A 23,932-nucleotide genomic window follows, 5' to 3' on the forward strand; every position below is an offset into this window, starting at 1 on the left:
ACCTTGTGCTCCACCCCCTGCAGCAGTCTGAGGCCTGAGGGATCCCCCAGTATCTGGCCTCTCATCTACCCAGAGACTCTAGTCAACTTCTTTTCCCCCAGGTCCCTGCTCTACAGGCCCCCATGGGTGATGTCGGTTGCTGCCCACCCCATGTAGGGCTCTTCTGGGCAGGGCTGAGAGGCATAGTACCAAAGCACAGCATGGCAGGTGGCGAAGGAAAGCTGCTGGGGATGGAGGCAAAGGAGTCTTGGAAAAGGCCTTCAAACTGGGCCTCCAGTATTGGGGTGGGGAAGTGGGGGGATATTTCTGATTCAGGCAAGGGCCTGGCAGTCGGGAGTCACTCATTGGCAGGAGCACTGTGGGAAGGAGCCAGGCCTGGGAGGCCCTGAATGCCAGGCTCAGCCTGGCTCAGAGCCAGCTCACTTAGTGGCTACAGAACGAAGATGGGAATGGACGTGGAGTCTGAACTTGGATAGGCTCTGGATGGGCTGGAGCTATGGGAGCCAGCTGCAGAACAAGTTTCCGATGACCAGTGCTGGATGAGTGGAGGGAGGCGGAGGGTGGGAGGCAGGGGGACAGCTTAGGGCCACTGCCTCTGCCCAGGGCAGAGATGTCATAATGGTAGTGGTGGAGGTTGGACCAGGAAGAGATGCAAAGAGGCCAGATGGGAAGAACATGGCACCTGGGAGGTCCATGGTGCCATTCGGAGTCACGACAGTGGGGAAAGCACAGCCGGCCTGAGGGGAAGAGGGTGAACGTGGCCAGGTCTGCTTTCAGACATACTGATGGGACAGCATGGCACACGGGCACAGAGACGGCCTAGAGGGGCTGAAATGCAGTTGTGAAGGTAGCATCAGGGTAACGGGAACAGACAAGCCTTCAGCCAGGGAGAAACTGTGGAGATCGAGGAGGGATAGGAAAGGCTCTGGAAAAGGGTTGAGAAGACAATGAAATCAGGAGTCAAGGGCCATTGGGGAGTTGTGTTCACAACTGCAGAGATCAGGAGAGGCTGGGCCTGAGAAAGTCCTGTCCGATGGAGGTGGGGAGGTGGGGGGGGGAAGAGGGCCTGGGGAAAGGGTAGGTGGAGGCTGATGAGGGCTGCAATCAGAGGCCTTCGAGCCTCTGTTAGACCCAAGGACGTTACAATGACCTGATAACACCACAGGATGGGGTGGCAAAGTGATAGCAGATAGCACAGGTGCCACTGGGCCAAGTGAGGTCAGAGTGTAAATGGCAACCAGCTTCCCAGCCCAGAGACTCATCTCAAACTCTAGATCAAACTATCTGGTCATTTTACTAACAGGGGGACTGAGACCAAAGGGTTAGCCTTGGTCAAGCCTGGTGGCTGCTTCATCACCCAACAAGACCAGGACCAGACCCCCCAGGGCTAAAGCCCGGTAACAAGGCCAGTGCTCAGCCGGGAGGCCTGCACCTTGGTTCCGGCGTGGGTGGAGGGGCCCGCTCTGATTTCGAAACTCTCCTTCCTCTCCTGACATTGGCAACAAAGGGCAGCCTCGGCAAAAGGGATCCACGGGGTGGGTGAAAGCCGTTCAGGGTGGACAGTCCTCCACGCCATGAGGACCAGCCAGCCTGCTCTCCCCACTCCCTCGCCCTCCTGTTCCTCACTCCAGGGCCCTGGGGGGCCGTCTCCCCGCATGGCTGGGCCCAGTCCTGTGCTGCGGCCACCACCAGACACCGGCCCAGGTCCCTGGGGAGGGTGCTTCACGCTAAGCTGGCCATCATTTAGGGGCATCTCAACGGTGACGGGGAGGGGAGCCAGCACGCCCACCTCTCACCTGAACGCAGGCACGCTAGGTAGCGGCGGTGTGCCGGGGTAGGAAGCGGGGGTGGGGGACGGGGACCCGCAGGACTGCCGGAAAAATACGGTAACCCGGGGGCAGCAGAAAGGCTACCTGCTGCGCGCGCACGTCCCGGGGTCCCAGTCCCCGCCCCGAGCGCGCCCGCCCCACCCCCGGCCCCTCCTTCTCTTGCGGGACCCGCAAGGAGGGGTCTGCGCCGGGCCTGGCGCGCCCCCTGCAGGCCCCGGGCGAGCTGTAGCCAGGCCCCGCCTCCCGGTCCGCCCTCCGCAGACCCTCGCTCCGCCGAGGCCGGGTGGAGACCGGGCCCCGCTGCCCCCGCGCGCGGCGGGGCTCGGCGGCCCGGCGGCGCCCCCTCCAGACCCCCGCGCGGCCGGCCCGGCGGCGGTTGCCATGGCTGCAGGGGGCGCGGGGGCCCGCGGCCGGACGCCCCGCCCCGCCCCGGCTCAGCCCCGCCCTCCGGGCCCGCCCTCCCCGCCACCTGCGCCGCCGCCACTGCCGCGGAGGCGCGGGGCTCGGGGCTGCGGCGGGTGTAGCCGGGGCGCCGCGGGGACCCGAGGCGAGGGGACGGCGCCGGGCCCGAGGCCGAGGCAGGGCCCGCCCGCCCTCGCCACGCCCGTCCGCCCGCCCGGGATGCGGCGCTGAGGCCCAGCATGGCCGGCCCGGGCCCCACCTTCCCGCTGCACCGGCTCGTCTGGGCGAACCGGCACCGCGAACTGGAGGCCGCGCTGCACAGCCGCCAGGTGAGGCCCGCCGGCGCCCGGGCCGCGCGCGGGCTCCCCGCCCACAGCCGCGGCCTGCATCCCGGAGGCCCCGGCTCCTGCCCAGCACCCTGCCCAGGCGGATCGGAGCCGCGGGGGTGACCTGGCCCCTCGCGCGAGCCTCTGGCCTCGGCTCCCCGCGCTCGGCCGCGCCCGCGCCCGCTGCACCCTGCACCCAGCCCCGCGCCAGGCTGAGAAGCAGCAGCGGGTCCTGGTTCCCAGGCCGGTCCAGACTCTGACAGCCGCAGCTCCACCTCTCCTGACCAGGCCCCACCACTTGGGCCCCCAGCTCTGTCCCTGGCAAAGCACAGGAGACGTGGGCAGGTCCTTCCCACCTGCCCTTTCCCACCCCTGAAGGGACAACCAGGCGCACCCCCTGCCATTATTTCCCCTCCGGTCTGCCTTACTTATTTCCCCTAGTGACTCCCAACTCTCTTCAGCCCAGTGATCTTCTTACCTCTGCCTCTCTTTACTTGCCCTGTGCTGAGTGTCCCATCTCTCCCAGCACGACATTGAACAGGAGGACCCCCGGGGGCGCACCCCCCTGGAGCTGGCCGTTTCCCTGGGGAACCTGGAGTCTGTGAGAGTCCTCCTTCGACACAATGCCAACGTGGGCAAAGAGAGCTGTCAGGGCTGGGCAGGTACTGCAGAGGGCAAAGGGGCTTGCCTGAGGGTGATAGCGGGGGTTGGTCAGTGGCCAGACCTGGAGCCATCAAGAGAGCACCCCTCAGCAGCTTGGTGTCCCCAGTCCTGCAGGAGGCAGTCAGCACTGGGGACCCGGAGATGGTGCAGCTGGTGCTCCAGTATCGGGACTACCAGAGGGCCACACAGAGGCTGGCTGGCATTCCGGAATTGCTCAACAAACTCCGCCAGGTACAGCAGGGCACAGGTGTGGCCAGTAAGGGGTGGAGTGCCGTGGCAGGGGGCTGTGACAGACTGCATGGGGGTCACCCTGGTCACACTCGCCTGGCCTGGCCTTGAAAGGGCACCCAGCTTGTGCAGCATGCTTTCCCAACACCATCCGATGAAGTCCCCCTCTTTTGACCCCAGCCCAGGGTCATGGAGGAAAGAGAGGAGTACAGGCCCATGTGGACAAGAGTGGGCCCTTTGGGAGGAAAGCCTTTGCGGGCATTGAGGGTCTCCTAGTGCCAGAAATCTCAACAGAGCTTTAGACCATGGGCTTCCTGGTGAATGCAGATTTTCCGGAGGGAGGATTTCATCCAACTCTACCATGTGGCCTGCACTTCTGGAATTCCTGTCCACCCTTCTCAAAGGACACTATCTCCTACCCCCCTCCCCAGGGGCAGGCCCAGAGGGGGTCCTTGTGCCCCCTTTACAGATGAGGATTCTGGGACCCAGAGCAGGCAAGAGCTCTCTCAGGTCCCCCAGGGAGCCATCAGCCAGGTTGAGACTGCCCCCAGGCCTGCAGATGCTTATAGCCTGATTGCTTGATGGCCTTTTTAGGGCACCACTTGGTTCACACTTTCTTGGGTGGGGTTTGGTTGCGGTGGGGGCATAGCAGGGCCATGCAGTGCATCAGGACTTGCTGAAGCCTGGGCTCCCAGAAGGGGGCTGCAGACAAGAAGCTGTCCAGGCCTCCTGGCCCCCAGCACTAGGCAGGGCCCTGACACGCGCTCTGGTCTACCTCAGGCCCCTGATTTCTACGTGGAGATGAAGTGGGAGTTTACCAGCTGGGGTGAGTGGGGACTGCTCGGCTCCCAGGGAGCTGGGGTGGGACCTTTGGGAAAGAACCCTGGTGACCTCTGTGCCCCCTACAGTGCCCCTCGTGTCCAAGATGTGCCCGAGTGACGTGTACCGTGTATGGAAGCGGGGTGAGAGCCTACGGGTGGACACCAGTCTCCTGGGCTTCGAGCACATGACCTGGCAGCGTGGTCGGAGGAGCTTCATCTTCAAGGGCCAGGGTGAGCTCTGGGAGGCTCACTGCGGGTTCCAGAGATTTTCCTGTGGCTTCTGAAGACACCACTGTCCTTTCTTTCCACTCTCCAGATGTGGAAATGGAGGTTGGGGGTGGAGGGGACCCAGAGGCTGAGGCTGCAGCCACTTAGCAGCAGGTGGCTGAGGGCACCGTGATGGTCCCCCACCCACTGCCTGGGGCCTAGCACTGATTTACTCCCTTCTACATCCCTGCTGGCTGGCAGAGGCGGGAGCCCTGGTGATGGAAGTGGACCATGACCGGCAGGTGGTACACACTGAGACGCTGGGGCTCGCTGTGCATGAGCCAGAAGTGCTGCTAGCTGCCATGCGGCCCAGTGAGGAGCATGTGGCCAGTCGCCTCACCTCTCCTATTGTTTCCACCCACCTGGACACTCGAAATGTGGCTTTTGAGAGGTTAGTTGGGACCTGGCCACACTGCGGGTGGTGCCCTTGAGGCTCCTGGTACAGGCCTCTGGGAGGCTGAGCCACTTGCAGAGGCTGCTTAGATGAGGGGGGTGGTCACTGCAGACCCAGTGTCCCCCTGAGACTGGTCACATGTGCATCCTGTGGCAACCTTCGAGCCCACTTTGCCTGTCTATACTGACAGATGGCTTCCTGGGGAGGGGGCTAGGTCAGGGTGTCCCCAGTTTCTCAACTCCTGACCTTGCATGTTTTCCCATGAAAACAAGGATTTAGGCTATGGTTCAGGACAGCTGTTTGTACCAAAGTTGGCTCCTCAGTAGTAGAGCTGTGTCTGGGCCAGACTCTAGGAACCTGACCCTTCTGGCCAGAGTGTTATTTCTGTGACTACATATGCCCCAGTTCCAATAACAGACTTCAGAAGCACTTAAAAACCCCAAACAGTTTTATTGAGATATAATTTCCTATACCATCCAGTTCACCTATTTCAAGTGTACAATTCAATGTTTTTTAGTGCATTCACAGATATGGAGCCATCACCACTGTCAATTTTAGGACATTTCATCACATTAGAAAGAAACCCTGTATCTCTTACCTATCAACTCTCATGCCCTCATCCCCTCCCACAGCCGTAAGCAACTACTGATCTACTTTCGGTCTTTATAGATTCACCTGTTCTGGACATTTCCTATGAATGGGATCATATAGTATGTGGTCTTTTGTAACTGGCTTCTTTCACTTAGCATCGTGTCCTCCAGGTTCACCCAAGTTGTTCATATAACTAACTACACATTCCTTTTCATGGCCGAATATGTTGTGTGCATATACATTTTGTTTATCCATTTGTCCATTGGTAGACATTAGGGTAGTTTCTACCTTTTGACCATTATGAAAAATGCCGCTGTAAACATTAGTGTACAAATGTTTGTATGGACATATGTTTTCATTTTTCTTGTGTGTATATACCTAAGTGTGGAATGGCTGGGTCATGTGGCAACCGGATGTGTAATTGTTTGAGGAACTGCCAGGCTGTTTACCTAAGGGGCTATAGCATTTTATAGTCTCACCAGCAGTGTATGAGGATTCTAATTTCTCCATGTCCTCACTAACAGTTACTGGTCACTTATTTATTTTTGGATTATAACCATCCTATTGACTGTGAAGTAGTATCTCATTGTGGTTTTGATTTGCATTTCCCTAATGACTAATGATGTTGAGCGTCTCTTCATGTGCTTTTTGGCCATTCGTGTACCTTTGGAGAAGTGTCTATTCAGATTCTTTGCCCATTTAAGAAATTGGGTTATCTTTTTATTATTGAGTTATAAAGGTTCAATTCTAGATATAAGTCCCTTATTGGATACATGATTTGCAAATATTTTCTCCCATCCTGTGGCTTGTCTTCTCACTTTCTTGATGGTGTACTTTGAAGCACAAAAGTTTTTCATTTTCATGAAGTCCAGTTTATTTTTTCTTTCGTTGCTTGTACTTTCAGTTTCATACCGAACAATACTTTGCCAAATCAAACCAAAGTCATGAAGATTTTCCCCTATTTTTTTTAAAGCTTAGATAGTTCTTGCTCTTGCATTTAGGTCTTTGATCCATTTTGAGTTAATATTTAAATATGGTGGGAAGTAAGGGTTCAGCTCCATTCTTATTCCTGTGACTATTCAGTTGTACCAGCACAATTTGCTAAAAAGACTGTTATTTTCCCCACTGAATGGCCCTGACACCCCTGTAGAAAATCAGTTGACCATAGATGTATGAGTTTATTTCTGGGCTCTTAATTCTATACCATTGATCTATATATATCTGTCTTTGTTCTGGTATCACACTGTCTTAATTGGTATTGCTTTGTAGTAAGTTTTGAAATCAGAAAGTGTGAGTTTCTGACTTGGTTCTTCTTTCTCAGGGTTATTTTGGGTATTCTGATTCCCTTGCAATTTCATATGAATTCCTGATTCAGCTTGTCAGTTTCTACAAAGAAGTCAGATGGAATTCTGATTCAAATTTTCAACCAGGGTTTCCCAACTGCAAATTTCCAACCACAGTTGGTTGACTCCATGGATGCAAAGGGCTGACAGTAGTTAAGTTTGGGGAGGAGTCAAAAGTTAACAGGTTTTCAATTGCATGGGAGTTGGCACCACTAACCCCTGCATTGTTCAAGGATCAACTGTATATGTTCTACACTTCTTTTGATAAATTTAAGTATTTTATTCTTTTTGATACTATTATAAATGGAATTGTTTTCTTTATTACATTTTGAATTCTTCATTGCAAATTTATAAAAATACAGTCAATTTTTGTGTATTGATCTTATATCTTTCAACCTTGCTAATCTCAAAGAACTCATTTTTTAGTTGTAATGGATTTTTAGTAGATTCCTTATGATTTTTATATGTAAGATCATGTCATCATTTAATAGTATTACTTCTTTCTTTCCAACCTGGATTTCTTTTATTTCTTTTTCTTGTCTAATTGCTTTGGCTAGAATCTCCAATAAAATGCTGAATAGAAGTGTCAGGAGCAGACATCTTTGTCTTGTTTATGACCTTAGGGGAAAAGTATTCAGTCTTTCACCATTAAGTATGATGTTAGTTGTGGGTGCCCTTTATCAGATTGAGGAAGTTTCCATCTATTCCTGCTTTGTTAAGTGTTTTTACCATGAAGGGCTTGAATTTTGTCAGATGCTTTTTTCTGTGTCTATTGATATGATCATGTAACTTTAAAAAATTCTATTGTTATGTGTTATATTGATTGATTTTCAGATGTTGAATCAACCTTGTATTCCTGGGATAAGTTCCACTTGGTCATGGTGTATGATTCTTTTTATTTGTTGCTAGATTTGGTTGGCTAGTATTTTATATTCATATTAATAAAGGATATTGGTCTGTAGTTTTCTTGTGATATCTGTGTCTGGTTTTAGTATCTGGGCAATGCCTCATAGGTTGAGTTAGGCAGTGTTACTTCCTTGTCTATTTTTTTACAAGAGTTTGTGAATAATTGGTATTAACTCTTTAGATGTTTGTCCCTTTAGAATTTGTCCATTTCATCTAAATTATATAATTTTGTTTAGAAACAGTTGTTCATTGTATCCATTTATAATCCTTTTATTTCTGTAATGTCTATAGCAAGGGCCCCTCTTTTTTTTTTTTTTTTAATCCTCAGTCAAGGATATTTTTTCCATTGCTTTTCAGAGAGAGTGGAAAGGACAGAGAGGAAGAGAGGAAGGGAGAGAGAAACATTGATGTGAGAGAGATACATTGATTAGTTGCCTCCCACACCCACCCCAATCACCAGGGCTGGGGATCAAGCCTGCAACTGAGGTATGTGCCCTTGGTCTGGAATCGAACTTGGGACCCTTCAGTCTGTGGGCCGACGCTCTAACCACTGAGTAAAACCAGCTAGGGTGCAATAGCCCCTCTTTTGTTTCTGATTTTAGTAATTTGAATCTTGTCTCTTTTCTTGGCCAATCTAGCTACAGGTTTGTCAATTTTGTTGATCTTTACAACGTACTAGCTTTTGGCTTAATTTATTTTCTATATTGTTTTTCTATTCTAATAAATATTAGAGTGAAAATTAATGAAATACATATTATTAATTTTCACTCTAATATTTATTATTTCCTTCCTTCCGCTTGCTGTGGGTTTAGTATGCTCTTTTCCCCATGTCTTAATATGGAAGGTTAGGTTATTGATTTGAGATTTCTTCTTTCTTAATATAGTCATTTACAGCTACGAATTTTCCTCTCGGCAGTACTTTAGCTGTGTCCCGTAAGTTTTGATATGTTGTGTTTTCCTTTCCATTCATCTCAAAGTATTTTCTGATTTGCCTTTTATTCTTTGATCCTTTGGTTATTTAGGAGCGTGTTGTTTGCTTTCCATATACTTTTGAGTTTCACAAATCTTTTTTCTGATATTGAATTCTAATTTCATTCCCTTGTGACTGGACAACACATATTGTGTGCTTTCTCTCCTTTAAATTTTATTGCGGCTTCTTTTATGGCCTAGCATATGGTCTATCCTGAAGAATGTGTATTCTGTTGTTGTTGAGTGGCGTGTTCTAAGGAAGTCTGTTAAGTCTGGTTTATAGTGTTGTTCTATTTCCTTATTGATCTCCTGCCTACTAATTCTCTCCATTATTGAAAGGGAGGCATTGAAGCCTATTATTGTTGAATCAGACATACTTTTATTTTTAACTTTTTATTATGGAAAATTTCAAATATATGTGAAAGAAGAAAGAATAGTATGATATACTTATCACCAAATTCAACATGTATAAACATTTTTGCTACTCTTGTTGAATCTATCCTTCCTCACCTTTTTGCATCCCAGATGGCATATCATTTCAACAGTAAATGCTTTGCATGTGACTCTAACATATAAGGATGTTTTTAAACCCAGCCCAAACACCATTATCACACCTAACAAAATTAACAATATCTCCTCAGTACTTTCTAGCCCTCAGTCCTTGTTCAGTTATCCCAGCTGCCCAGGGATCCTCTTCAAGGTCCCTGCGTGTTTCACAGTGAAAAGGCTAATTGGAGGGGTCTTTGGAAGGGAAGACTTGGCCAGGGTTGGGGGGCGCAGGTCCTCATGAACTCCTGTTTGGTCTGTTTCAGGAACAAATGCGGCATCTGGGGCTGGCGATCTGAGAAGATGGAAACCGTTAGCGGCTATGAGGCCAAGGCAGGCGAGGCTAGTGGTGGGGGCTGGGGTAGGAGACAGGGCCTAGGAGCTGTGCTCACTCTCCACACCCACCCGTGCGGAGGGAGGGTCAGAGGGGCCTGTGGGCTCCAGAAGCCCCGTGTGGCCATGGGTACTCAGTGGGGCCCAAGCACCCAGCCCCTATTGAGCACGTAGGGATCACCCACAGCATGGCCCCCACCCAAATTAGACGAAACCAGGACCATTTCCCCTTATTAATGACTTCCCGGGCTTTAGGCCCTGCCATCTTCTCCACTTTGGGGAGCAAGATTTCATCTGTTCCTGGGGACGGGAGGACTTGGGTCCTGTGCTGGTGATGCAGAATGTGGGGAACAGGCTCTGAGCCCCCAGCTCTCCCTGTATCCCCCCCTGCTCCCCAGGTGTACAGTGCCACCAATGTGGAGCTGGTGACACGCACACGCACGGAGCACCTCTCTGATCAGGACAAGTCGAGGAGCAAAGGTAAACCCAGGTGCGCCTGCTGCTGCCCAGTCACACCATGTGGTGGGGGTCACCCTAGTCTGGGGTGCCACAGTATCTGGGAAAAGCTGGGGGATCACCCCATTCACATCTGCTCAGTCTCCTGCTTGACAGGAGGCTCCCAGGATGGATGGTGGGTGGGGGCAGTCTGGGGACAGCGGCCCAAAGTCCCTTCATGGGCTCTCACCCTTCTCCTTAGGGGGGAAGACTCCATTCCAGTCCTTCCTCGGGATGGCCCAGCAGCACTCCTCCCACAATGGGGTGAGCCGGGGCTGGGGCAGGCACTGGGGACGGCTGGGCAGGGCCAGGCAGGTGCTGTCCTGAGCACTAAGCAGGGTCCTGGGGCCCATCCAGGTTCCTGTGCAGCAGGCAGCCAGCCCCACCAACCCTACAGCCATTTCCCCCGATGAATACTTTGACCCCAACTTCAGCCTTGAGTCGCGGAACATTGGCCGCCCCATCGAGATGTCCAGCAAAGTACAGAGGTGAGGTCTGGGGGCTAATTGGGAACTTCTCTCAACAACAGGGACCCTACCTGGTTCCCTTGAGCTCTAACAGACTCTTGTCACACATGGGCCCACCAGAGTAGGGGACCCACTCACTCAGCTGACTTCCCCCTAGACTCCACTCCTTAGGGACAGGAGCCAGGCCTGTCCTATCCTTGGTCCTCAGCACCCAGCTCGGGGCTTGGCCCAGAGGACTGGTCACTCTTCTTTGGGGAATGAGCGAATGAATGAGCAACACCACCCATGTATGGTTTTCTATTAAATTTAATAAGCACTTGCTGGTGGCCAGCTTGGAGCAGAGTGGGGAGGGCCCACAGCTCTGCCACCTCTTGGCTCTGTGGCCCAAGGAACTATCTTCCCCTCCGAGGGTCTGGTCTCCTCAGTAAACGAGAAGTCACACCTGACCACCTGTTCACAAGGGCACCAGGAAGGTCTGATGAGCCGTGACAGAGCTTATGATGGGCCCAGCACCATCCCAGGCACCTCTTTTGGTCACCCAGTGCATTCGAACCCTGGCAGTCCTGACCTGTGGGCTGTACTGGACTGAAGAGTATGAGGGGCTGGCCAGCTGTGGGCTGAGGAGGTCAGGGCTGCAGACAAGGCCCAGACTGAAGCCAGCAGCCCAGCCTTGCCCTCATCTAGACCAGCGGAGCTGGCACAAGCTACCATAGGCTCTAGCTTGGGCCCAGGGTCTGGGGGCAGCTCCAGCCATAGGTCACAAGCTCTGGGGAAGCAGGCAGGGACAGCTGAGCAGAGAAGAAGGCACCCCAGGCCAGGCAGAGGGCAAAAAAAGGGCAAGTGTCTGGAGCGGGTGCGCTTTAGCAGAGGGGCCACTAGAGGTTCCTTGACCCATGTCCTGCGGTTGGCTGGGCAGATTCAAGGCAACACTGTGGCTGAGCGAGGAGCACCCGCTTTCCCTGGGTGACCAGGTGACGCCCATCATTGACCTGATGGCCATCAGCAACGCTCACTTTGCCAAGCTGCGTGACTTCATCACCCTTCGCCTCCCACCTGGCTTCCCAGTCAAGATTGGTGAGAGGGTGGTGGGGAAGCAGGGCGGCCTCAGGCACTCCAGGGAGTGGGGTGGGTGTGCCGTAGGGGCCGGGCACCGGTGGGTCTATGGCCACAGTGGCTCAGGCTTGGCTGTCTCCTCACAGAGATTCCCCTTTTCCATGTGCTCAACGCCCGCATCACCTTCAGCAACCTGTGTGGCTGTGATGAGCCCCTGAGCTCGGTGTGGGTGCCGGCCCCTGGCCCTGCTGTCGCAGCCTCAGGTACTAGTGTGGAGGGAGGGGCTACACTAGCTGGTGTCTGAGCCCTGGGGGCTGAGCATGGCCCCTCTGCTGCCCCAGGGAGCCCTTTCCCGTGCGAGGTGGACCCCGCCGTGTTTGAGGTGCCCGAGGGGTACAGCGTGCTGGGCGCAGAGCGCAGCGAGCCCCTGCGCGACGAGGACGATGACCTGCTGCAGTTCGCCATCCAGCAGAGCCTGCTCGAGGCGGGCACAGAGGCAGAGCAGGTGGGGTGTGGGCAGGGCTGGGCCCCGGGTATGGGCAGGGGTGGCAGGGGTGACAGCTCTGGGCTCTGGCTGCTGCAGGTGACTGTCTGGGAAGCCCTGACCAACACCCGGCCTGGCACCCACCCTCCTCCCCAGGCCACAGCATACGAGGAGCAGCTTCAGCTGGAGCGGTGAGGTCCTCTGGGTGCTACTAGACCCATGTCTCAGCCCTGCCCTACCTCAGGGACCTGCCAGCCAGGAGGGCCTTGGCTGGGGGGCCGGGTAACAGGGAGGTGCTGGTCCCAGGACCCCATGCCCTTTTCACGGTCACCTTCCATCAGCAACACTGCGCACTGCCAAAGGCGTTATGTGGGATGGGAAGACAGGGCCCCACCTTGTCTTTTCTGGCCTCCCAGGCCCCAGCTACCCTGTCCTTGTCCTTCAAAGCCATGTCCCAGCCCTTGGCCTCCTCCCTCAGCTTTGGTGCTCACCTGTCTGCTCTCTCTCTCCCGCCTTCCCTGGAAGGGCCCTCCAGGAAAGCCTGCGGATGTCCACAGAGCCCAGGGGCCCGGGATCCCCTCATAGGTCACCCCCGGCCCCGGCCCCCCCAAGCTTTGAGGAGCAGCTTCGCCTGGCCCTGGAGTTGTCCTCACGGGAACAGGAGGAGCGGGAGCGACAAGGGCAGCAGGAGGAGGAAGACTTCCAGCGGATCCTGCGGCTCTCACTCACAGAGCACTGAGCACCGAGCACCGAGCACCGAGCGCCCAGCCCCTGGGAGGGCTGTCTGGGCCACTCCCCCACCGGCTTTTGTAACTTATTTATTTATAAACTGTCTGCTGCTGAGTTTGGGGCCTGGAGCCCTGGGGGTAAGCTTGCATTAGAGACCAAGATGGAAATAAAGAGACCTTCAGCAGCAGGTTTGCTCTGCTCAATGGGGGGGAAGCTGAGGGGAGACACTATGGGCGATGGCCTCAGACCTGGGTTCGAATCTTGGCCACACACTCCTTAGCCTCTCTGAACCTCAGTTTCCTCAGCTGTAAAATGATGCCCCTTTCCACACCCCTGCCCCCAGGGTGTTGGGAGGGTAAAATGAGCCAACATGTGTCAGGTGCCGGTACAGAGTAGGTGCTCCATAAGCATCAATTCCCAAGCCCTGTCCCACCTGCCTGAGATCCAGGTTCCTCCTGCCACCCAGTCTGGATTTCCCAGAACCCACTCGTGCTCCTGTCGGGAGTGGGAAAGACTGAGCCTTCAGACTCTACTGACAGACAGAGCCTGGGCCCCTGCTCTGACTGGCATACTCTACGGGAGTGCTTTGGGCCAGTCACTTCCGTCTGTGAGCCTGCGGGCCCTGCCCTGCTCACCTCCAAGGTGGCCCTGAGGATCCCCTGGGAGCCTCGGGGTTGGTTCTAGATCCCTCCTGGCCTCCCCGGAAGCTTTGCACGCCTCCCAGGGATTCATGCAGAGCCGGGGCGCAGGGGTCAACGAGCATGGGGAAATGCGTTCGGGGTGCTCCCCAACTTAGGACCCGCCGTGCCTAATCCTCTCTAAGACTTGCGCTCCCAGTCCTGCCTTCCCTGGGACCCACCTCTGTTAGGTAACCGAGCCTCTGAGGCCCAAAACGGAGCCCAGGTGACCTCGCAGGGAGGGGCAGGGAGGGGCAGGGCGGGCGAGGGCGCCGGTGCTTCCCTGGGGGAGGGACGGACCGAGCCTCCTGGCCCGTCCCTGGCGGTCGGTGGCCTCCGCACCTGCGCCCAGCCCCCGGCTCCGCCCCCAACGTGTTTGGGGGGCGGGGGCGAGGCGGGCAGAGCCCGGGGAGACGGGAGGGGAGGGGCGGCGGCCGCGGGGTGCTGGCTGCGCAGGCCGGGCTGGCCGGGCGCCTGGCCCTTTAAGGGCCGCCCCCGAGGAGGTGCCAGCCCTGGGAGCTCTGGTCTCTCCTTCCTGGTCCTGCTGGGCAGGGACCGTCCGTGTGGCTGTGGGAGGGCCCTGTGCCCAGGTGCCCCCGGCCTGACCCCATGGCTCTGGTCACAGTGAGCCGCTCGCCCCCGGCCAGCGGCTGCTCCACGCCTGTGGGACCCACGGTGAGTCTGGCTCTGCTGCGCTTCTGCCCACGCAGTTGGCTGCCAGCTGGGCCCAGGGGAGCGCGTCTTGCCTACGGGCAGCCTCTCTTCAAGGCTGGGGGTGTGGGGAGGGGGACCCCAGGTCTCAGGCTGGAGGGTCCTGGGGGGATCTTGAGGCTCCCAGGAACTTTGACCAAGGCAAGACCCGGAGCCCTGGGCGCCAGACCAGCCAGTGGAGGCCCTGCCCCCTTCGTAGCCCAGATGTGGGCCAAACTCTAGCACTCCGCCCACCTTTACCCCCCTGCTGCCCTACCTGGACCTGGGCCCAGACTCCCCCAGCGCCCCGGTGGGGAGTAGACTGGGGTGGGAAGGGTACCTGACGCCTTTTCTGGTTCCACTCCCCACAGGGGTAGGGGGGGAAATTCCCCCCACCCCAGCATCCCCTGACTCTGCCCTGGGGGCTGCTTTCCCAGCAGGACCAGGCCTCCAAGCGGAGAAGCAGGCTCCAGCGAAGGTGAGCTTCTCCCCCCAACGCAGACGCCTCCATCCAGGGCTCAGGGGGATTGATGTTTATGGAGCACCTGCTCGGTATGGGCACTGGCCACTGCCACCCTGGAGGGCTCGCAGCCCAGCCAACTACTGGATGTGTGGCGCAGTGTTCCCAGGGGCATGGCTGGCTTGCAGCTCTGGCCTGGCTGCCTTTGTTTTTGTCTTTCTCCTGGATAGTTGGGGTTCCTTCACCCACTATCCTAGACCATGGCTCAGGCCAGTGGTCACCAGCCAAAGGGCAGGATGGGACCACAGGGCCTGAGGACTCCTGGGTCCCCATCAGGTTTACAGCATCTTTTGAGTTAGGCAGGTGGGAAGGGAAAGAGAGCAATGCCCAGTCCCCTCAGACAAAAATAGATGGGCTGGGGGCTCAAGAGCCTCCAGGGCAGTGGCTCTCAAAGTGTGGTGGCCACATTACCTGAGAACTGGCTGGAAATTCACATTCTCAGGCCTCCACACTCCATACCTAGACTTGACGCAGATGGGGCCCGCCACCTGTTTTAACAGGCCCTCCAGGTGATTCTGATGCACCCCTGTCCTAAGGGGTACGGCAGACCTTAACGGTTTCCCCGTTGCCCTGCCAGGCAGAGCTTTGCAGTGCTCCATGGGGCTGTCCTGGGACTGCAGGACGGAGGGGACAGTGGAGATACAGCTGAGCCCAGCCCTGAGCCAGCAGAGGAACCCTCGGGTGAAGAGCAGCTCCACGGGGACCAGACAGACAATGGGCTTGGGCCCCAGAGTGCCCAGAAGCAGGAGCAGAGTCAGCACCTCCACCTCATGGTGGAGCTGCTGAGGCCTCAGGACGACATCCGCCTGGTGAGGGGCCCTCCAAAGCCCTTGGAGGGGGAAGAGAGCCACCCCTTGGTTGGGGGGGAGAATGGAGCCAGTGAGCAGTATTATGAGGGCAGGGGGCACCCTGGGGGAGTGAAGGGGTTACCCAAACCCTGACAACCCTGCTGGAGTTGTCTTAACAGGATGAGGTCCTGTCTGCAGGTCTCCAAAGGGCTGGGAAAGGACAGGGAGGTTTGTTCTGCATGAGCCCATAGGGCCCAATTAGGTCCAAGAACTGGGATTACACAGGGGCAGGTTTCTGTGCAACCACAGCAAGACCTCCCCGACAGTGCGAATTGCCCATAAATGGACCCGCGCTCAGGGGGCCTGCTGAGCGCCCCCGGACAGCTGATGTGCTGGAGGGGCCCGTGGGGGTGGGACACAGGTGGGAGCCCGAGGACTAGCTCCCAGATGCCTGTGGGACATCTCACTGCAGCAAAAACGGGAAAAAGAAGGCGCAGGCTTTTGTGAAGCTGAATTTCTTCCATCGAAACACCGTCTTTTATTGTGAGATTTGTCCTTCATTTTTCTTTGGTGAGAAACATTTCTTGAAAGAAATGATGGTAATGGCAAGTGAAAGGGTTTATTTTAAACCTCCTTCCTAGGCAAAAATAAAACATGGGCAATCTCTGTCAGGCCCATTTGCCCCTTTTTCCCCACACATCCCCCCCTTTAAGAAAAATCTTTAAAAACATTTTGTTGGACCATAAAGTCCAAAAGTTAGGAACCACCAGAATGTAACCACTGATCTGCTGTCTGGGAAGAAGGGAATGGGCACGGCAGGAGCAGATAGCAGGTCTGTTCTAGGCCCAGGTGTGTGTCCAGGTGGGGGTGGAGGGAGCAGGGTCCTCCAGGCCACTGTGACCCTGGGCTTCTCTCTCCCCATCTTCCTCAGGCAGCCCAGCTGGAGGCAGCACGGCCTCCTCGGCTCCGCTACCTGCTGGTAGTTTCCACAAGAGACCGTGTGAGCCAGGATGAGACAGTCCTCCTGGGGGTGGACTTCCCTGATAGCAGGTGGGAGCAGGGAGAGGAAGGGAGGGGGGCAAGGAAGTGAGGCACTGGGGGACAATGGCTTTCCTTCTGTGTCCTGCCAGCTCCCCCAGCTGCACCCTGGGCCTGGTCTTGCCTCTTTGGAGTGATACCCAGGTGTACCTAGATGGAGATGGGTAAGAGATGGCAACTGGAGAGAGGGGAAAGGAGAGGGGAGAGGCCACAGGGTGTGATGTATATGATGGAGGGGTGGGGCCCTGGGGAACAGCTACAGACTCCAGGCTGGGTGTCTCAGCTCTACTTCCAATTCACTGTGTGATCCTGGCAAGTCGCTTAATTTCTCTGGGCCTCAGCCACCCCGTATCTGACAAAAGTAGGCTTATTTTGAAGCTCAAATGATGTGTACATATTCTGAGGACCAGCCTCATGAGGTATCTAGTGGGTGGGCCTCTCAGGGGCCTGTCCCACCCCTACCTGGTCTTCCTCAGGGGCTTCAGTGTGACGTCTGGTGGGCAGAACTGCATCTTTAAGCCGATTTCCATCCAGACCATGTGGTAAGAGCTGGGGTAGTCCAACCTCGGGATGGCCTTTCCTCGGAGGTGGCTACAGGGTTCTGGTAGGGGCATCAGGGAGGACAGTGTGATCCAGCCTCTCTTCTGTCCCAGGGCTACACTCCAGGTATTGCACCAGGCATGTGAGGCGGCTCTAGGCAGTGGTCTTGTGCCAGGGGGCAGTGCCCTCACTTGGGCCAGCTACTATCAAGACAGACTGAGCTCTGACCAGAGCTGTCTCAACGAGTGGATGGCCATGGCCGACCTGGAGTCTCTGCGGCCTCCCAGTGCTGAGCCTGGCCGGTCAGTGCAGGAAGGGGAGGAAAAGGGGGGGGTGCCATGGCAGAACAGGGAAGGGGCCCCTGGACTGACGGGCTTGGCTTCCAGGTCCTCGGAACAGGAGCAGATGGAGCAGGCTATCCAGGCCGAGCTGTGGAAGGTATTGGACACCAGCGACCTGGAGAGCATCACTTCCAAAGAGGTGAGCAGGGTGCCAGGGCCAGGGAGGAAGCTGGGCCCGGATAGGGTAGAGGGACCCTCCAGCTGGAGGCTAGAGTTTTCCTTTCCTTGGAGCCTTCCCCCCTAGCTTTCCTCTTGTCCTAACTCAGTCCCAGATGCTTGGCCTCAGCAATTCTGTATAGATGGGATGGGTACTATCCTCAGAAGCCCTGGATGGAAGAGTGGGGCATCAGGAACCTCTCCTTCCTGCCTGCAGATCCGCCAGGCCCTGGAGCTGCGCCTGGGCTGCCCTCTCCAACAGTACCGTGACTTCATCGATAACCAGATGCTGCTGCTCATGGCTCAGCGAGACCGGGCCTCCCGCATCTTCCCCCACCTCTACCTGGTGAGCTGCGGGGTCGGGGGTGGGAGGTGAGGAGGGCTGCAGCCCGGCTGAGGGAGAAGGATGCTTCTCTCCCTGTCCGCAGGGCTCAGAGTGGAATGCAGCGAACCTGGAGGAGCTGCAGAGAAACAGGTAGGCTTCCAAGCCCCCTCGGGACTGCCCACCATCTGTCATCCCCCTTGCTTGGCGTCACCTCAAGGGGCGACCTGGTTAGAAACCCCCAGACTGCCTTCAGCAGCTGCTAACTCAGCTTCTAACTCTGCCCCCGGGCTGTTCCCCTCAGCATGGCTATAGGCCAGGCCAGAGCAGCCACCTTGCTGGCCTGCTGGCAGCGCCCTGGCCCACTCTTCTCCCTCCCCACACTGTAAGGGGGATGGAAGTGCCCCTCTCCTGGGGGGAGCTGGCTGCCTGTGCCCTTAAGTTCCTGTCATCTGTCCTCCTGTTATGGCCCCTGCCCCCCAGCTGCTGCAGACCCACCCAATCTCAGCGTAGCTCAGCAGTTGTTCTCAAACTGACTTCTGAGAATAACAGAAGGCTCAGTGTTGCAATCGACCCCAGCACCTACCTGGACAAGAGGGGGAACAAGCCCAGTGAGGTGAAATGATTGGCTCGGGGCCACAGGCATCACCTCCTCCCACCATAACTGTGCCACCCCCACCTGACTCAGAACCAAGCACTGAACAGAAACGCCCAAGTTGGCCGGTCCGCTGGCCACTGAGCCTGGAGTGCCTGGCCACGTCAGCCTAGCCTCGCACTCCCTGCCGCAGGGTCAGCCACATCTTGAACATGGCCAGGGAGATCGACAACTTCTACCCCGAGCGCTTCACCTACCACAACGTGCGCCTCTGGGATGAGGAGTCCGCCCAGCTGCTGCCTCACTGGAAGGAGACGCACCGCTTTGTGGAGGCCGCAAGGTCAGCCCCCGCCTACCCCCCAGCTTCCAGAGCTCCCATGCCCGCCTCCTGGTTGCTCTGACCCTCAGGGTCCTTCCTTCCTTCCTCCTCTGCTTGGGCGTGAGTCTGTCCACGGCGTGCCCAGCCCCCACGCTGCAGGGCTCCTCGCAGCAAGGGGACAGGGAAGGGGGCTGACCATGTCCCACCTCCACAGAGCACAGGGCACCCGAGTGCTAGTCCACTGCAAGATGGGCGTCAGCCGCTCAGCGGCCACGGTGGTAGCTTACGCCATGAAGCAGTACGGCTGGAGCCTGGAGCAGGCTCTGCGCCACGTGCAGGAGCTCCGGCCCATCGCCCGCCCCAACCCAGGCTTCCTGCGCCAGCTGCAGACCTACCAGGGCATCCTAACTGCCAGGTATGGAGTGGTGGGCAAAGGGAGAGGGGTGGTGGGAGTGGGTGCTGGGGTGGCTGCTGGGTCACTCAGAGCTGACTCAGGGCCACCTCCTCACAGCCGGCAGAGCCATGTCTGGGAGCAGAAAGTGGTTGGGGCCTCCCCAGAGGAGTCCCTGGCCCCCGAGGTCTCTACACCGTTCCCACCTCTTCCACCAGAACCCGGGGGCAGTGGGGAGGTGATGGCTATGGGGTTGGAGGAGAGCCAGGCATCCCCAAAAGAAGAGCCTGGGCCAAGGCCCCGCATCAACCTCCGCGGGGTCATGAGGTCCATCAGCCTCCTGGAGCCCCCCTCAGAGCTGGAAAGCGCCTCAGGAGCTGGTGACCTGCCAGAGGTAAGGCTGGGGCTAAGGAAGGAGCCCAGGCTGAGGTGGGGTGGGTCCAAAAGGAGGAGGGGCAGGGGGCAGGGGGCAGGAGCATGGAGAAAGACCAGGACTGGTGCTCCACTTTCAGCCCTGAGCAAGGGGCACCTGGGCAGCTCTCTTTGGTCCCCTCAGAGCAGCTGAGACCTAGTGAGGGCAGGTGAGTGCTGCCTTCCATGGAGCTGGAGAGCAGTCCTGGGGCCAGGGGCATCCAGAGGGCTCCTTGGGAGTCATCCCCAGGCTAGGGGCTGCAGGCTGCAGGCAGCTCTCAGCTCAACAAAAGGACTTGCTTCCTAAGGGGCAGGGCTGCCCAGCCCTGCAATAAGCATCCTCCCTAGGCTAGGAGCTAGGCCGCTGACTGCTGACTCTAGATGGGGGTAGGTGATTGTGGCAGCACCTCCCAAATCTGAGATGCAGCACGGTAAAGGAGGCGGCGCAGAGGGGTTATAGCGCTGATGCGACCAGAGTCCTGGCTGACCTGGGGGAAGGAGGGCTCATCTCATAGAGAAAGGGAACATTTGGAAGAGCCCTCCTGGAGGCGGCGGCACTGGGTGTGGAAGGATGGGAAGAATGGATGGTCGATGGATGGGTGTGGGTGTTCCTAAAGGCAGGCTGTCCTCACTCCACATCCAGCTCAGGGCCTGGCACCTGGAAGGTGTTTCACAACTGACTGTCTAAAGGCAGAGGGGCCAAGAGGAGGAGGTGAGGGCCTCAGTGACATGGCAGGTGCGGGAGCGCTGGGGAAGGAGGGCCTCTGGAGCCAGAAAGCAGCTGTAGACAGGTGAGGGCCAAGGAGCAAGGGCAGTAGGGCTGGGATGTTGTCTTCCCTCCTAGGGAAATGTGACTCATGAGTAACTCAGTTTTTTTGTATTCAGTCAACAAACATTCTGCACCTACCCTTTTCCAGGCTCTGTGCTCCATGACTCTTCTTTGTTATATTTTCATCCTTCCAGGTTTTCTCTTCAAACGAATCTTCAGATGAAGACCCTCCACAGCCCTACCCTCAGGTCTCAAAGGCCAAGGAAGGCCGGCGGGTCCGCAAGGGGCCTTGGCCTGCCCTGAAGTCACGCCAGTCTGTGGTTGCCCTCAATAGCGCCGCCCTGGTGGCCAGCCGGACTCGGGCCTTCCAGGAGCAGGAGCAGGAGCAGGAGCAGAGGGAGGCTGGCTATTCCTCCACACCCAGGCTCAGGAAGGTGGTGAGGCAGGCCAGCGTGGATGGCAGTGGGGAGGAGGGTGAGGCCTGAGTCCTCACACATCCCTTAGACACAAATAGAACACAGCTCCTGGGATGAGCACCCCTCACTCCTGTCAGCCTGTCCACACTCCTCTTAGCTCCTCCCCAGGAGGCTCCAGGCCTCCATCACTACAGCCTCAGCTCCTACAGCCTTAAGTCTCAGATCCATGTCCACCTGTCCAAGGGCTCAAGACTTTCTCTGTAATTGGGGATATGGTAGAGAGACTGAAGGTGTTTTGGGGGGCATTCTTAACCAATGCCTGAAACACTTGCAGCCATGGAATAAAACAGAGTTTCCCAGTGCTCCCTCCCTCACCATTCCTGCCTGTCTTATCCCTACCCCACTTTCTTTCCTGGGGCCCTCTAGGCCAGAGAACCAGTGATCCCCAAAGGTCTAGAATAACCTCAGCCCTCAGTCCTCAGTCCCTAGTCCTGGGAGGCTCTGAAGAGCAGAGAGCTGGGCCCTCTGATGGGGCCGGCAGGTTGGCCTCCCTCACATACCCTACAGCCAGCTGGAGTCTTTTTGCTGGAGTCTTCCCCCACTTCTCTCCATGGCAAGGCCCTGGGACACTGGGTACCAGGCCAAAGAGAGTTTCCTTTTTGTCTTTCACAGCCTCTGGCCAGTTTTTCATAGTCTTAACAGTATCTGGCTTTGTACTTAGAAATAAAAAATTTTCATATTATTTTCGATTTTATGATAAAGCCATTTACCCGTCAGTCCAGTTCTTTGGTGGTTACAAGAGGAGTCTGGCCTCTCTTTACCCCTTCCAGTCTCCTCACAATTCCCATGTGTCTTGAGACAGGCCTGTTTGGGGTAGGGTGGGAGGAAGAATGGGAAAGGAGGGAGGCCAGTGTTGTCTCCCTCATCTCCTAGGGCAGGGCCTGGGTAACTGGGTTAGCTGCCCACTACCCCCTCAGGCTGGTAGGCAGGGGAACAAGTCTGCACTGGGCAGCAGGTGCTTGGCTCTGTTGGGACAGCTGAAGAGAGTTACCTATGAGGAAGTGGAAGCTGCTAACACCTGTATGGACAGGACCAAGCCTGTTTCAGAAATTAAGGCTCCTTTTGGACACCTGATGCTAGTTCTTGAGCACACTTTGGGTCCCAAGAACCGTTTTCCTGCTACATGCAAGAGAGCTTGATCTTCTAAGCCAGCCCATTACTGCCAGGGCAGAAAGAACCTTGATGGGCCCTCCCCTTCTGCCTAGGGATTCTTTCTGCTTAGTTGTAGTGTTCAAGAAGAGTAAGTGGCTCCATCTTGGTCACTTCTAGCCCCTCTTCCCAAGATCGCATTCTCTGTCCTATAACACACTACTTTGATTGGGGGGTGGGTACACAACTCCTTCCCTCAAAGCAGGCCTCAGGTAGGATCTGGCACCAAATGTTTTCATTGATCAAGACCTGATGCCCATTTTTAAGAATCAGTCTCTCACCCACACCCTGGTGCTCTAACCCTAGGGTACCCAGGGGCAGGAGACTTGGGTTCTAACCCTGGCTTTACCACTTACAAGTTATTTCACTTTAAGTCTCTTTCTTTCTGTAAAATAAAGCAATGAGATCAGGTTATCCCTAAGTGCTCCCTCCCACTGTGATATTTTAACAATACATGTCATTATGCATTGACATAATTCAGCCTCAACATACTTTATAGAAGAATCCTTTGTACCTGTCTGTGGTTGGCATGCTTAGTGTCACAAGGTGGGGGTACAGAGAAGCTAGTTCTGATTCTTGGTCCACTTAGCTGGTCTGCCCTGCTGAGCAAACATGAGGGGCTGCCTGCCACCCTATAGCCAACCATGAAGCTCACCCAGACTGCCCTTTCAGTAGCACTAGGCTGGGGATGGGGGCAGGTGGAAGTGGCAGTGTCAGGAGGGAAGCCAAGGCAGGGTCCAGTCATGAACTTAGCACTGTGGGGCCCATTAGAATCGATGGAGGACTCTTGAGAAGCAAGAGTTCAGCACACAGGGGAACAAAAACTGGAAACTGCATAAAAAAATGCAGACAAATGATTAAGAACTATATGTGTATACAAACACAAATTGCTAACGGGGTAAAAAATAGTTTTTAAAAAAGATATAAAATTAAAAATATGTCTCCCTCAGATACTGTCCTCCAGTCATTCACAGGCAACCCTTGTTACCAGCTTCTTGAACCCCTCCAAAGACATTGCGTGCTTGTGTCATAAAATGTTTGTGTATTCTTTTAAAAAATATGTTATAGCATATTAACATACTACTCTGCACTTAGAAATTTATTTCATATCATGAAGTTGCACATCAGTACATATGCTCTGCCTTATCTTTATTTTTTAAAAGTAAAAAGCAGCCTGGCCAGTGTGGCTCAGTGGTTGAGTGTTGACCCACGAACCAAGAGGTCACGGGTTGAATTCCCAGTCAGGGCACATGCCTAGGTTTTGGGTTTGATCCCCAGTAGGGGGTGTGCAGGAGGCAGCTGATCGATGATATTTCTCTTTCATCCATGTTTCTCTATCACTCTCCATTCCTCTCTAAAAAGTTCAATATAAACATTTAAAAATAAATAAATAAATAATAAGCATTTATTTGAGCAAAAGGAGCTGCTGCTTTTTTTTTTTTTTTTTTAACAACACATATTCTATGAAATCCATTATTTACTTAAGTGGTCATCTATGGATGAACATTTAGATTGTTGATGGGTTTGTTTTTACATGCCAAGTAAGTACCCATATATATATACTTTCTTGTGCACACATGGCCATTCAATCTATAGGACATATTTCTAGAATTGCTGAAGCCACGGCTATCTGCATTTTTAATGCATTTTTAACTTTGAAAGGCATTGTCTAATTTCCTTCCAAGAAGTTGCACCAACATACAGCGAATGGAAACGGCTGTTTATGCCCATAAAAGACCGTCCAGATGTCATCTCATGTGAACCTTGCACACTCCCAGGGAAGAACGAGCAGGCATTATAATGACCACTGTCTGAGGAGTAAGGAAGCGGAGGCCCAGACAAGTAGCCGAGTCCCCGACCGAGCCTGACCAGGTCCTCGGTTTCCAGTCTCCGTCCAGAGACGA

General features: G+C 55.3%; 2 protein-coding genes across 5 annotated transcripts; both read left to right on the forward strand.

Annotated features, from left to right (window-relative positions):
• The first annotated feature begins 2,381 nt into the window (after positions 1–2,381).
• ANKRD13D (ankyrin repeat domain 13D) lies at positions 2,382–13,032 on the forward strand. The gene is made up of 15 exons (XM_081153879.1): positions 2,382–2,560; positions 3,084–3,219; positions 3,327–3,451; positions 4,229–4,274; positions 4,357–4,500; positions 4,738–4,927; positions 9,552–9,618; positions 10,017–10,098; positions 10,316–10,377; positions 10,471–10,601; positions 11,497–11,654; positions 11,780–11,896; positions 11,975–12,138; positions 12,217–12,308; positions 12,643–13,032. Exons 1-15 carry the CDS (start codon positions 2,471–2,473, stop codon positions 12,854–12,856), a joined length of 1,818 nt encoding a protein of 605 aa, XP_081010005.1. The 5' UTR covers positions 2,382–2,470; the 3' UTR covers positions 12,857–13,032.
• Positions 13,033–13,948: 916 nt separating this feature from the next.
• SSH3 (slingshot protein phosphatase 3) lies at positions 13,949–22,978 on the forward strand. 4 transcript variants are annotated; one of them, XM_081155206.1, is made up of 14 exons: positions 13,949–14,198; positions 14,654–14,691; positions 15,311–15,542; positions 16,453–16,571; positions 16,652–16,723; positions 17,036–17,101; positions 17,213–17,401; positions 17,486–17,579; positions 17,814–17,942; positions 18,025–18,071; positions 18,707–18,853; positions 19,047–19,247; positions 19,344–19,617; positions 20,598–22,447. In XM_081155206.1, exons 1-14 carry the CDS (start codon positions 14,133–14,135, stop codon positions 20,886–20,888), a joined length of 1,965 nt encoding a protein of 654 aa, XP_081011332.1. In that variant the 5' UTR covers positions 13,949–14,132; the 3' UTR covers positions 20,889–22,447. The 4 variants fall into 4 exon arrangements, with proteins under 4 accessions (XP_081011332.1, XP_081011331.1, XP_081011334.1 ...); XM_081155205.1 differs by having other exon boundaries at positions 14,056–14,198; positions 14,651–14,691; positions 20,598–22,978; XM_081155208.1 differs by lacking the exon at positions 20,598–22,447 and adding an exon at positions 20,278–20,396 and having other exon boundaries at positions 14,065–14,198; positions 14,651–14,691.
• The last annotated feature ends 954 nt before the right edge of the window (positions 22,979–23,932 follow it).

This window comes from Miniopterus schreibersii, assembly GCF_964146895.1.
Source record: "Miniopterus schreibersii genome assembly, chromosome: 12".
NCBI classification, from domain to species: Eukaryota; Metazoa; Chordata; class Mammalia; order Chiroptera; family Miniopteridae; genus Miniopterus; species Miniopterus schreibersii.